The sequence below is a fragment of the Doryrhamphus excisus genome, linkage group LG10, assembly GCF_037039965.1.
Source record: "Doryrhamphus excisus strain RoL-2023G ecotype Guam linkage group LG10, RoL_Dexc_Guam_v1.1, whole genome shotgun sequence".
Lineage (NCBI taxonomy): Eukaryota > Metazoa > Chordata > Actinopteri > Syngnathiformes > Syngnathidae > Doryrhamphus > Doryrhamphus excisus.
The window spans coordinates 5,762,136-5,775,536 of NC_136366.1; the positions used below are offsets into that span (position 1 = coordinate 5,762,136).

General features: G+C 49.3%; 1 protein-coding gene across 1 annotated transcript; it reads right to left on the minus strand.

Annotated features, from left to right (window-relative positions):
- Positions 1 to 373: 373 nt before the first annotated feature.
- LOC131119764 (uncharacterized) lies at positions 374 to 13,222 on the minus strand. The gene is made up of 21 exons (XM_078793906.1): positions 12,381 to 13,222; positions 12,221 to 12,256; positions 11,997 to 12,160; positions 11,886 to 11,928; positions 11,660 to 11,785; positions 11,488 to 11,592; positions 11,200 to 11,418; positions 10,974 to 11,120; positions 10,678 to 10,887; positions 8,610 to 8,828; positions 8,396 to 8,542; positions 8,164 to 8,325; positions 7,909 to 8,079; positions 7,650 to 7,841; positions 7,464 to 7,568; positions 7,241 to 7,378; positions 6,264 to 6,371; positions 6,035 to 6,072; positions 3,867 to 5,916; positions 3,694 to 3,790; positions 374 to 1,131 (listed from the first exon to the last, which is right to left on the minus strand). Exons 1-21 carry the CDS (start codon positions 12,930 to 12,932, stop codon positions 521 to 523), a joined length of 5,640 nt encoding a protein of 1,879 aa, XP_078650032.1. The 5' UTR covers positions 12,933 to 13,222; the 3' UTR covers positions 374 to 520.
- Positions 13,223 to 13,401: the final 179 nt, after the last annotated feature.

Below are 13,401 nucleotides of genomic sequence, written 5' to 3' on the forward strand. Positions count from 1 at the left end.
AGTGCTTATTCCTCCAGCAAACATTGTAATAAAAGATTAACGGGCTGAGTACTCAAGCAAGGACTACTGTGACATATACAACTGCTAACATTGGCCTAATTATTATTTCATATTGCATATCTATCGTACTTCTAGATGGACAATATCAGGGAAAACTTTCATAGACCATTTTAAACTGAAAGCCTGGATATAACTTGGTTGGTCCGGACCAGGTTATGAGTTTAGCCCAAGTTATCACGGTGATATACAGTAGCTGCTTTCAAAAAGAGCTACCTTGACGGACAGTTGACGAACCCACTAAAGTTGCTTTGCAGAACACAAAATATGTGATGAGTAAAACAAAAATGTGAAATTGCAATTAATTGAACAAATATAACTTGTAACGGAGTTTATTGATTTTATTTGTTCAGTTTATTTCTAGCATACAGATGTTTTTTCCTTTATGAGGCTACCCCCCCCCAACAACCCAAATAATAATAAAACAATAAGCTAAGACAGGAAGTAAGCATTCCCCGTTTCCTCAGTCGGAAGTGGTGTTCGCTTCCGCGTCCCACTTCTCCAGAAAATCCTGCAGGTTGAAATTGAACATGTCGATTCCTTTGTGGGACAAATGGATGCCATCGGGTCGGTACAAACCACCGTGTGGGCCGCAGCGAATGTTGTCATGGGCCACAGACATGCCACCCAACTCCGAGATAATGTTTTGTATTCTGCGGTTGACCATGCTCCGCACTAGATCGACTTCGTGGGCGTCGTCGGAGTGGCGCCACACCTTACGGGGAAGGATATTGGACCAAACGAGGACACAGCGTGGGAAGATGGTCCTCATGGAGGTCAAGTCCTTTTTTATAGAGGCTAGCAGGTTAGTGGGACTGTCGGTGCTCAGGTCGTTGCCGCCCAGGTGCATGATGAGGACGTCGGGGTCGGGCCAGGTGACCTGGAGCTGGTGGAGCTGGGGTAGCAGCTGAGGCCACGTCATGCCTTGGACCCCCTTCCACCAGACAGCCACCTTGCTGGGGTCCATGCCCAGCTGCATACGTACCTCTGGAGACTTGGCCCGCATCTCTGCCCAGTACACCAGCGAATGGCCACAAATCCAAACGTTCTTGGGCTCACTGCTGACGGGTGTGCCTGCCAATGGGAACACGGTGGATGAATCAGTCACGGCACTCCAGCTACTTGCACAAATGACTTAAGAGAGGGAATCAACTGCCGGACACTCCGAGCTATCTAGTCCCGCTTGCGGGTGTAAAGTGACTTAAATATGAACATGTAGCAAGTGTTTAACATTCCATGCAAACGGTAAAAGGGCTAAATGAACACATACCTTGACTAATCAGATTTTTACCAGCAAAACAACAATCAAAACAGCCCGCTCAAATGATCAGGCCATATTTAGCTCATTAGCATTGCATCTCGCCACATTCATAACAATAGATATTCAACGACGACGCAATAAACACATACATTCCATCAATTCTTATATATTCTGCAACATTACACAAAAGAACCAACAGGTCGTCTGGCTTTTTCTAGCTAGACTTGTGTAGCAATATTTGTCCCGAGTCTATCTAGCTTCCTGTCAGCCATCAAATGTTACGATACGGAGTGCAGAGCCAAGTCCAGTACACTTTGTTGTTGTTGTGGTGGTGAGGGTGCAAGTATCGCATAATAGTGCCGTTAGTATGACACTACCTCAGTGCTTATATGCAAGTTTCTGTCAGTTTGTTTAGCCACTAGCTTTCACACGCATCTAGCTACTTGGGCTAGCTTGGAGCTCCACGTCCCCATAAAGCTGGCTACCACGTTTATAAATGGGGATTCAATTAATAGACTGTACAGAAAAAAATATACAATTTTGCCACTTACGGAATTAACATAATAAAAATGGTTGAACAAATGAACAAGCGGTGCCCATAGCTGTCACTCATGGTTATTGGTATTGAAGAACAGTATTGACAGTCTCAGTCTCAAATAGGCTATACAATGAATGACACATGAATTAATGCTATACTCCTAAAGCTTTGTGAAATTGCTATCATTAGCTGACAACAAACATTATTAAAGCGCGTTCGTGCATGTAGCTTCCATAGTCTGAGCAAGACATAACACTTAAAGCATCTTGGAATGGGTGGTCTCCCGGGAGCTGGAGAAACTGGCCACATACGATCACTTAAAAAAAAAAAGACTGTAGCAATAAAACTGGTCATCCCGTGTCAGTGAACATATTCCACCATCAAAACCTCTGCTTCGGGTTACGTTAGCTTAGCATACGACTGAGTAAAGTGGTCTGTTCTCCCTGGAGTACAAAACAGTGGTCTAGCTTCTGCATTCACATTAACATACACGAGCAAGGAGGACCGTTTTGGTTCCTCAACTTGTCACTGACTGGCTGCTTCGAGTGTCGCCAACTTTACCTGAAGAACAATATGTCCACTTTACTTACCCCAACTCCTTCAAGACTTACCACAGAAGAAATGCAACACCTTTTGACAATGCTGACTTGCTAAAGCTTAACAAGCTAAAAACGTTCAACGTTGTGCTGGCCAAAGTCTAGGCGTGAAGAGGGTTTCTCGGTAAAAGCTTTCGTGAACATGGCTTATGCATGGACCTGTGCACGGCTCTAGCATCAATCTCGGCGGACAGCGATCAGGTCAACACTTTCATCAAATAGCTACTTATAATAATGTATTGCTATGCTAGACAGAGGCGTGCAATCAGGGGCCTCACAGATACTAGATCTGCATAGAGATTAGAATTTAAACAGAGAACAAGAACCTTAGCTACACCCTTTTCCAAACAGTCCACAAGCCGTTTGTGATTGAACTTTAGCTGAGAAAAAAATACATTTTCAGACTTCAGACGATCATTTAATGACTAAGTCGAGTGCACCCTAAGCCTCTTGAAGCCATGTTCTAGAAAGCTGATTTGTAGCAAACTGCTCGGGCTACAATGGTGAACACGAGAAACGCACATTCCGATGAAGACCAAACTAGTCTTGTGTGACGATATGAACATCATGGTGGTACTGTGAGTTCTTCACATTTGTTCCGGCTCTGTTCATCAATTGAAGATCCAGGGACCACAACAGCTCACAATGTCTTGCCAACGAGGACAACTATGTATTTACTCACCTGGAAGGCAGTACTGACTGTGAAAAGCAAGTAGTATTTGGAACAATGAGACACACTTCTTCTAACTAGCTAGCTATTACGATGTTGTTATGAATGCAGTTAGCTAACCTTGAACAAAGTAAAGCTTATGTGCATGTACCCTTAGCGACGACAGATGAACCGACAACTTACTCGCTACTCGTTAGGGTGGATAGCAAGACTTGATGAAGAGAAAAAGAGCAGTTACTTGCAGTTGTTCGGGATCAACCACTACTTCTTGTTCCGTGCAATGCTCGGAAGGAAAACCTAAGACCGCTTTGGAAGCTTCCGTGCCATTGACTGTAAATCTATTCGATTTCAATGCGACTGGGATGGCTAGCAAACGTAACAAAGCCACGCCAATGTCTTCCTGTTTTGACATGCTAGAACTATTAGAATTATTTCTTCCACTAGCAATAGCCTCCCTCACCCAACGGGGACTTACGTCTGCTTCAGGTCATGCTTGGTGTAAGCAAAACCACTCACACCGTGCTGCTGGGGGTTTTGGGAAAATATTTCAAAGGATCATGATGTTTAATACCTGGAGATGTCATTTTCTCGCTTTGTTTCTTGCGGGCTTGCATCTCCTTGAACTGCTGTTCTCGCTTGTCCAAAACCTTGTGGCTGTACAAGTCCAACTGTAACAGAAACACACACACGAGCACACATCAGAAAGGATGTGCTACGAGTCCTCAAGTTGTTGGTAATTCTAACCTTCTCCTGCTGCTTGGTCTTCATGTCATCGCCGGGGTCCAATGAGCTTTGGTAACCCGACGGTAAATTGAACTGGACTGATTTAGCTGATTTAGACTTGACAGACTCGGTGACCTTTAGGCATCTGTCCACTGTCAAAGAGATCGTGGGCTGGTCCTCGCCAGTACTACTCATCATAGTCACAGTCGAGGACGATGACTGTGTTACCTGGGCCACGGAGCCAGGAGGCGGAGCTACAGCGGGCTTGCCGATGAAAGGAGGCTGTCCAGGAGGCCGTCGAGGAGGAGGGCCTGGGGGCGGTCCGGGAGGAAGTCGACAAGCAGCAGGAGGAACTTTGGGGGTCGCTTTGAGGGTTGAAATGATATCGAGGGGGGGCCAGTTTAATGGAGGGGATGGATGTTGGTAGTGTGCAGGTGGGGGGCCGGGGGGAGGTTTTGGTGTAGGTGTGCTTGCCATCTTCTTTGTAAGATTTTGTTGTTCTGTCGCCTTTTTTAGTGTCTCCAGCTCTTGTTGATCGAGGAATTCTTCATACTCCGAGATAGCCGTCTTCCTCCTGACAGGCTCTAAAGTGGGTGGGTTGGCAGGGGACGGGGGAGGAATGCGGTTCGACTCAACTGAAGAAGTTCCACTTTGATGATGTTCATGGTGTGTTGAAGACGATTCTCGGTCTGCGGAAGAGGACTTGGAGCAGTAGCCCGTGTCCTGGGTGCGGCCGGCTAGCTTGGACATGTCATCGTTGGTCAGTTTCAGGCCAATTGTACGCAGCAGAGTCTGGATCTTGCTGTAGTTCTCCGCCTCGCTCTTGCTTTGCTCCACTGAGGCTTGTTTTGTGCTTGGTGATGCCTTTTCCTCCTCTGACGCCACGCTGGAGCTGGAGGGCCGTTGAGCCAGCCCCACAATACGAGAAAAACCCTTGCCGTCTTCAAGCGCCCGCTCGTGTGGCAGAAGTTCGTCATTGGCTGCGACAACCTCCGGCATCTTCTCAGTGTTTTTTTTAAGCATGTCCAGAAAGCGATGAAGTGGTGGCTTCTCCACCAATGGTGGGGTTGGATTTTTCCGGTTTGGGGATGGGCTTTTATTCAATGCCTCTGTGGGAGAAGCAACCAGACAACCTCGAACCGAAGGACCACAGGGTTCTGTAGACTGAGTCCTTTTGACTGCGTCATGACGTGGACCTTGATCGAGCTGGTGTGCATAAGCAGTGTCGTAGTATTGATCATCATAAGTTTCCTCGTAAACGTCATAGCGGTCAGTGTAACGGCGACTGCTGGTTGAAGGGCCTTCGTACGGTGGTTTCCCGTATGACTGGCCTTGATATGGCCGATCAGTGTAGGAAGGATCTCCATATGGACCTCGAGTGTAGGGGTTACTGTAGCTATCAGCATAGTGGTACGGTGCGCCATAGAAAGGGCTTTTATAAGGTGGAGGAGGATGGTGGGCGTAGTCCAGGTCGTCTGCTCGTTTCTTCAAAATAGACTGGACGGGTTTGAACTCGGGGTTGGCGATCCTGCCGTGATCATAGTCGATGCACGTCCTCTGTCCAGGGTCCAGTCCTCTGGGATCCACCAGTGACTTCTTGAAGGCAATCATCTCATTCAGCTCCTCCAGTTCCCGCTTCTTTCTTGCCAGCTCATCATCCATTCTGCCCCCCCGGCCTCTAGGAGGAGGGCTCGGCTCCCTCCTCCTCCTGTATCCTCCTTCATGCTCTCGACTGACTTTACTCCTCTTCCTGCTTGATCGTTCTCGACTCCTGCTTCGGCTCCTGCTTCGACTCCTGCTGCGGCTCCTGCTTCGGCTCCTGCTTCGGCTTCTCGTACGTCGTCGTGACCTTTCCCGACTGGTACTTCGTCGATATCTGCTGCTTTTGCGGTCTCGGTCAAGACTGTTGCTGCGTCTCCGTTTGATTTCACGTCCAAATTTGTCTCTGGATGGACTGGGACTACGGCTTCTACTTGGACTCCTGCTGCCGCCGTGCCTGCTTGAAGTGCTACCCTGGGATCTCAAATTTTTCACCACAGTCTTTAGCTTGTATGTCTTGAGGATCTCTTTCCTTGATTAGAAAAAAAAATGTATTTCAATACTTTAGTATGGTACAGTACATTTTAGTGGTGTACTAAAATACACTAGTCAACTAAGCAGAACATCAACATCACTAACTCATCGCTTACTCTGACTTTGAAGAGTTTGCCGCCAACTTGATGGTCATCTGATGGGGAAAAACAACATCGACTTACCATCGGATTGCATCAGCCGGTGTCAAGAAATGTAGCCATCAACATATTCTAACATATTGCAGCAAATGATGTCAGGATCCTTTAAGTGCCCCAATAACATATAGAATAACACATAATAGGCATGGTCACAACATCACTCGAACCGGGGTCCAAGTGAACTCACCTTCCCTTTACTCGCGGGAGCAGCACACAGTTTCCGTGCAGGTAAAAAAGCACTCTCAGTGTAACGTTTGATCCTGATTGCCTGGTTCCCACCCTCCGCAAATTCATGCTGGAAGACACAATGACAGATGACATCATCTTATTCAGGACCATCATTAAACTCCTAGTTAAGCCCAGGCTTGAGGGAAAGCATCACGAAGATCAGGTCCGTGTCGGACTCCATTAGAGCCCGCTGTGCAAGACCTCTTACTCTACGACTATTTCCATGAGCACACCATGAGCCAGCTTAGCCACCATTTTGGTAAGCAGAAGACTCTCCCACTGATACACCGGCTACGCCGCCGTCCCCTCCTGCAACCCAAACATGGCTACAAAAACCATCAACATCAGTATATGCTGCTTGTGGACTGTGACGGCGAACTCACTACTGCTAGTACGTGGTAGTTGATCATGTATTAACGCCTACACAAAACACGCCCACAAATGTTTGAGATGTCCACCATCTCCTGGTGTAAAGTATTAATTATTGACGCCATGTTTGCTGGAGTGGCTAGTTAAATTCACCAATGTCGGGGGACCTATTATGCTCATTACTGACATGTACATGGAGGTCGTGTTTGTGCGATACAATGGATTCTTACACATTTATATAAGTAAAGGTCCTCATGTTGAGTATATATGTATGTATGTACCTAAATGGGTGTGCAGTACATATTCACTCTGGTTAATGTATAACATTCATTTCATCAACGTGTACGAACTGAACATAATTTCCTTTTACACTCCACTCAGAGCCGGCAAATACATTGCACCCTGCCCAGCTCACTTGCTTACCAAAATGGCGGATGTTCTGCTCCTTTGCATACGACTTCGCTACATGCCCTTTGGCTGCTGTTTTTGGTTCCAATGCATTGCAGTCAAACTGACCATGGGGGCAGGGCTTCACACACCATTTTGAACACCAATAAGACGACTTACCGGGATGACGCTAAAGTCGACCTTTTCGTTCAGCTCCAGTTTTTTTTTCTCAATCACCTCAGACATGTAAAAGAAGAGCTGAGGGTTCTGTGTGCACTTGATGATTCCTGAATGGTTAGTGAACTCGATCACAATTCCCTGCACACACACACACACACACACACACACACACGGTCAGCTCGGGGAATCATAAGGTGGAAAAATGCTGACAAAAATGTCTCACTTGTCTTCGTTGTTCAGTGGACTCTTCGAATGAGCTGGGAAGAATTTCCACAAAGGCGGCACGTTCTTCTTTGGTCTCCTGATTGGTGGCCACATTGAATCGCACCTAGACACGCCCCCCCCCCCCCCCCCCCCCCAGCGGTGTCAGCACAGTGCACACAAACTTGTATATATAAGTGCTCATCACCTTGTCTCCTTCCAACATGGTGGCTTTGGTCATCAGGTCGGCTGTACCGAAGTTCAGCTGCTTCTGCTGACCGTCGACGGTCATCACTAGCCGCCCCAGCTCTTCAGTGGGCGGGACGTGGCTCTCGGTTCTGCCTCCCACCTCCTCCTCCTCCTCCTGATTCTCGTCCAGTTTCTCCTTTTTGATGTGGACCTGCAGGAAGGGGACGGGTCGTTATGACATTTGAGCGGTGCCGAGCAGCCGTCCAGAGACAACACACCTTTAAGTCGGGATTTATATGTCCGATCTTGGCTCCTCCGCCTTGCTCCTCATCGTCAGGGTCCATCTTAATCTGCTTTGGGGGGACTTTGAGGACCGTGCCGTCAAATCGCTCCTTGCTAATTTCGTCGGCCGTGTGAGGTATTTGGACGTTGAAGCCAAGCGGCGTCCACTGTGGCAATATAGGTCAGACACCCCCTCAGCGTTGACCTACGTACACGCCGATGCTAACAGTTTGCTACACCAGATCTCTCACCTTGTCTTTGGCCGCTGCAAGTGCCGCTGCCGCAGCCTCTTTACGCTTCCTGTCCGTTTCCTTTTGCTCCGCCTCCTCTTCCTGCCTCTTCTTCTCAGTCAAAATTCGGTCCTCCACCATCTTGGTCCTCCTAAGCCTCACTGCCCTCTTCTCCTCCCAGACCTGCTCACAAACATTCTCACAGCCTTCCAATCTCCCGCTTAGCCGGGGTTGTCTGTGGGGGAGAACTCACCAGCGCCATCGTGAACTCCACCTCCTTGCTGATGTCGTCTGCACCGAATTCCGTGTCGCTGAAGTTTTCGCTGAGGTTGAATGGCAGCTCGCCGTGCTCCTCAGAGGTGAGGACGCCCTCGAAGTCTCCAAGGCGGTTGATGACGCCCTGGCAGGACAATGACAAGTTGGGGACACAGAGTCCAAAATGTGGGGCCAAAGGGCGGCCTTCTTACCAGTTCTCGCTTTTCGTTGGTGTGGGCAAAGGTGAACGGGATCTTGGGTCTGATGTTGGCCGCTCTCTTCTTGCGGGTATTCAAGTCCACCAGCAGGCTGAGGAGCACTTGGTCGTTCTTCAGCAGGGTCACACCGCAGTCTCTGTGGTCGAAGGTCACGTTGGTTCGGATGGTGCCGATGTTGGCGTTGATCTGGCCCGGGTACCCTTCCATGTTGGGCTGCAAGACAAATGGCGTTCTTGAGTCGAGGTCACGCGAGATCAGGGGTGTCAAACTCAAGCACAAAAGTCCACTTCAGGTCCCTTTTTCCTGGGGACGCAATGGTTTTTCCGGGGATTAACCCCCCTAAAAGAACAGGGGGCATCACCCTATATTAGGCATTGTCAACCATTTTATCTTGCACAGTAAGAAATGGCTCCAGAATAATAATCGGATTATGGAAAAAATCCTGATAGACACTAGCCACGTTTACATGAGGAGATTTTCCTCTTTCCGAATGGAATCTTTCCAAATGACGTACCAGAAAACAGTGTATACATGGAAAGGAATATTCCAATCTCCTGTCTACATGCACCGCTATAATCAAACGGAATAGTCAATGGGGCATGCGCATAAAACGTAAACAACATCACGTGATTCATCAAAGATGGCGGACGAGAGTGTGATTGAGAGTGTGAACGGTTGTTGGGACAGTTGCTACTCTTTTTTTTTCAAAGCAGCAACTTGAACGTTCAGTTCTTTTTAAAGTTTGCATCAAAAAGGAACTTTCCGCTGTAGTCCAGTGATGATTGCTCGTCGCCATTTTCAAAACCCGAGAGACGTCTGCGTGTTACGTCACAGCTGAGCATGCGCTGAAAGAACCCACCCTGACAACTTTCCAATTCAGCGGGTACAAGATACCTCAATCGGATTACGGAAAGGAATATTCCAACCCCTGTGAATACGATAATATATTCATTCAGATTGTCAACAGCTAACAGGCTAGTGTGTCTGCGGTGGAAGAAGTGGGCAAGGAATAATAATAATAAATATGCCGGTACTTCCAATCCAGAGCATTAAAACTTGGCACAAACTCCAATATGAGGGATGTGTGCCATGTGTGCCCCCTCCTGTTGTGTTCCTCATGGAGGAAAGTTGCTAATACCGTGTATGGTCCCTGATGCAACACTGGAAAAGCGGCTTTAAAAAAGGACTCGCCACGTCCAGCCAAGTTTTGAAGTCCAATCTTTAACTACAAGTGCTAGCACACATGCAGAAGGAAGTTGACAGCTGCGAAGCCCGATGCAGTTGACACCGTTGTGAGGATAAGCGGTATAGAAAATGGATGGATTGAGTCAATTTGGTAAATGGTAAATGTGCAAAAATGATATTTATAGTTCACGGGGCCACTCAAGACGAGCTGTTGGGTCACATCATCATTGGGGTGAAAGGGTGACGGACCCTTACAGAGCAGCATTTCCTTTGCCGTGTAGCAAACACGTTCAATGCCCACCATTGTACGCAGTTTCATTTGAATTTACTTTGCCCATCAAACGTCAGCCATTAGAGTTTGTTTATTGTTGTTTGATTTAGTAGCGGGCGGCACGGTAGTCGAGTGCTTAGCGCACAGACCTCACAGCTAGGAGACCAGGGTTCAATTCCACCCTCGGCCATCTCTGTGTGGAGTTTGCATGTTCTCCCCGTGCATGCGTGGGTTTTCTCCGGGTACTCTGGTTTCCTCCCACATTCCAAAAACATGCTAGGTTAATTGGCCACTCCAAATTGTCCATAGGTATGAATGTGAGTGTGAATGGTTGTTTGTCTACATGTGCCCTGTGATTGGCTGGCCCCAAGACAGCTGGGATAGGCTCCAGCACCCCCGCGACCCTCGTGAGGAAAAAGCGGTAGAAAATGAATGAATGAATGATTTAGTCGCAATGTGTTTGACATCCCATTAGAACAGTTAGCCAGATTGTTACCAATAAATACATGTGCCATTTCATGATATGGCTTTTCATTTAATTTGGTGAGCCGGGAAAGTAACACCCCGCCCCCACCGCCCGCAAAAAGACACCGAGACGTTGTTTACCTTGGGTTCGATGATGGGCTGGCTGACAACACCCTCATACAGCTCAGGGTCCAGCCACATGTGGGGCTGCAGCTTCAGTTCGGTTGAGGCCTTCATGGCAGAATTCAAAAGGGTGTTGGTGGTTGTGTCCCTTGAGGAGGGGCTACAGAGCGTCAGAAGTAGCTGTTCTTTCACACGGCGGATGCGGATAGCCCGTTTACCCGCTCGCAGCTGATGGAAGGAGAAATATTCCAGGGTAATCATCATCTCATGACTGAGCAAATAAAGCTACAAGAGGCCAAGGGTGGGGCTATCACCTCGTGCAAGGTGAACTCCACTTCCTCATTGACATCGTCATCGGTAAAATCAATGTCGCTGAAATTTTCCTTGGCGCTGAATGGGAGTTCGCCGTGTTTTTCGGACTTGATGATACCTTCGCTGTCCTTGAGACGGATGATGACGCCCTGCAGAATGTGACAGAGGAAGTAATTATCATCGGCTATAATCGACGATTCCGTGCACATCAGCAGATGCCGCTCTCACCGTCTCCCGGGTCTCTTTGGTGAACTCAAAAGTGCCGGGAATTTTGGGTCGGATGTTGGTGGCGCGCCTTTTTTCCGTGGCAATATCGGTCAGCAGGTTGATGAGAACCTGGTCGTTCTTCAGCAGTGTCACCATGCTGTCCTTCCTGTCAAAGGTCAGGGTGGTCCTCAGAGGCTGGATGTTGACGTCCACCTGACCGGGGAACTGGCGCTCGCCGGGCTGCGGGGGACACTCGCGCTCAGTCGCGGGAAGAATGTCAGAGAATGCGGACTCTCGACGAGACCTTACCTGTGGTTCCACGATGGGCTGACAGACCACGGCTTCGTAGATTTCCGGATCCACATGCTCCGTTCCACCTGGAGCCACTTTGACGTCTGTGGCAATGTGATTCTTCTGCACAGAAACATCACGTCACGTTCAAAAACTCACATCCAGCATTGTGAGCTGCAATGTTTCCCACCTTCCCTTTGCAGGCAGTGAAGTGGACGTGGACGCCGGGCTTCATGGCTTTGGGGTTTCCAAAGAAGACCTTGAAGTTGAAGCTGAACTTCTGGTCGTCTTCTCGCTCGATGTAACCGCATGTGGGCTGTTGAGCACAAACAACATCTGAAACACAGCTCGTGTCAAACATGGTGTCAGGTGAGTTCTCCTCAATGAACCTGGTGTCACCCCAGGTGGCCCCTCACCCCAATGAAGGAGATGATTCCAGTGGACCTGCCTGGGGGAGGCCTGACAAAACAAAGATGCTTTAGCGATGGCGCCTGACAGCCGATCACATGACTGACGCTTCTGCTTACTTCTCTATTTCACGCTTTCCTAGCAGGTGTAAGAGCTTGGTGGTCTTGGTAGGGTGCACTTCGGCTTTAGGAGCGGGGTCGGCTACTGTTGTGCTCGCCGTAGAGGTGGTCTCGCTTTGAGCTGGGCTGGTGCCAGTGGGCGGGGCTAGAATCAAGGCTTTGAGCTGCCAAATGAAATCAATGTCAGAGGTCATCCAACTGCAACAGGCTGCATCGACACTCACCCACTCTGGCTGATCCGGCGCCGTGCTGGGTGGCACCTGAAGACAAGATACACAAGTCACGCCCTGCACCACCAGTATAGAGCCGTTTGGACTCGTTCTAGCACAGGTCCCTGGTCACAGGTCCCTGTCTTCAGCATCAAGTCACACAAGCAACACTCACCTCCCCAGTCCAGCCTGGGGGCAATCCTGGGTAGCCAAAGGGAGGCATGCAGCCTGGAGGAGGAACTGAGGTCATGGGAACAGAGTCAGTTGGGGGAACAGGATCAGGAGGTGGTCCCCACGGCTCAGGAGGACCATGTGGATGCCAACCCGGAGGAGGCATTTCAGGGTCCCAATCAGGGGGTCCCCAGCCAGGTGGCGGGGGTATGTTCAGGCCCCATTCATCAGGCGGTGGAGGACCCCAGCCACAAGGTGGTGGAGGACCCCAGTCGCCGGGTGGTGGGGGTCCCCAGTCGTCGGGTGGTGGGGGTCCCCAACCAATGGGTGGTGGAGGGCCACAGTCATCGGGTGGTGGAGGGCTCCAGCCACCGGGCGGGGGCAGACCCCAATCGCCAGGAGGTGGACCCCAGCTGCCTGGCGGCGGCGGGCCCCATCCTCCAGGCGGCGGGGGCCAACCACCCGGCGGTGGAGGACCCCAGCCTGGGGGTGGACCCATGTCAAATGAAGGTCCGTCCATCCCGGTCGGACCCATGTGCGGTCGCCCTCGACCCATTGTGTCAGATCCAAACCAACGTCGTGTCGACTGCCAAGCTAGCTGGCTAACAAAAGACGATCGACTTGAGAGTAAATCATCAACAAATTAAACCTTTCCCTTTGCTGGCAGTGGGAGAGACGACATCCACTGGTTGTTCTAGATAAGTTTCACTTGAAGCAATTTGAGAACTTTGAAGATAAACTCGGAAGACGACCGAGTGCGTTTACTTCTACTTCTTCTTCGATGGCAGGCACGAGCGCGCTCGTGCTCTTGAGCGCCACCCTCAAAACCGTGGTGAAATTAGTTTCACGGTGGTTCCCCTCACTGTGCCGGGCTGCTTTCTCCTGCTGCGGGGAGCTCACACGGAAGTCCCGCCCTCTCCGCTGCTTGTTCGGACTAGGGACCGTCAATAAATTTCCATTCATTTCTATTCCATTGAAGACAGTTTGCTAAAAAAAAAATTAAAATCACAACAGAAATTGATCCA

Coding starts and splice junctions, on each gene's coding strand:
- LOC131119764 (XM_078793906.1), bottom strand. CDS start 12,932: ATGGGTCGAGGGCGACCGCACATGGGTCCGACCGGGATGGACGGACCT. Junction 12,161..12,220: donor CGCCGGATCAGCCAGAGTGG/GTGAGTGTCGAT, acceptor TTCATTTGGCAG/CTCAAAGCCTTGATTCTAGC. Junction 8,080..8,163: donor TTGCAGCGGCCAAAGACAAG/GTGAGAGATCTG, acceptor ATATTGCCACAG/TGGACGCCGCTTGGCTTCAA.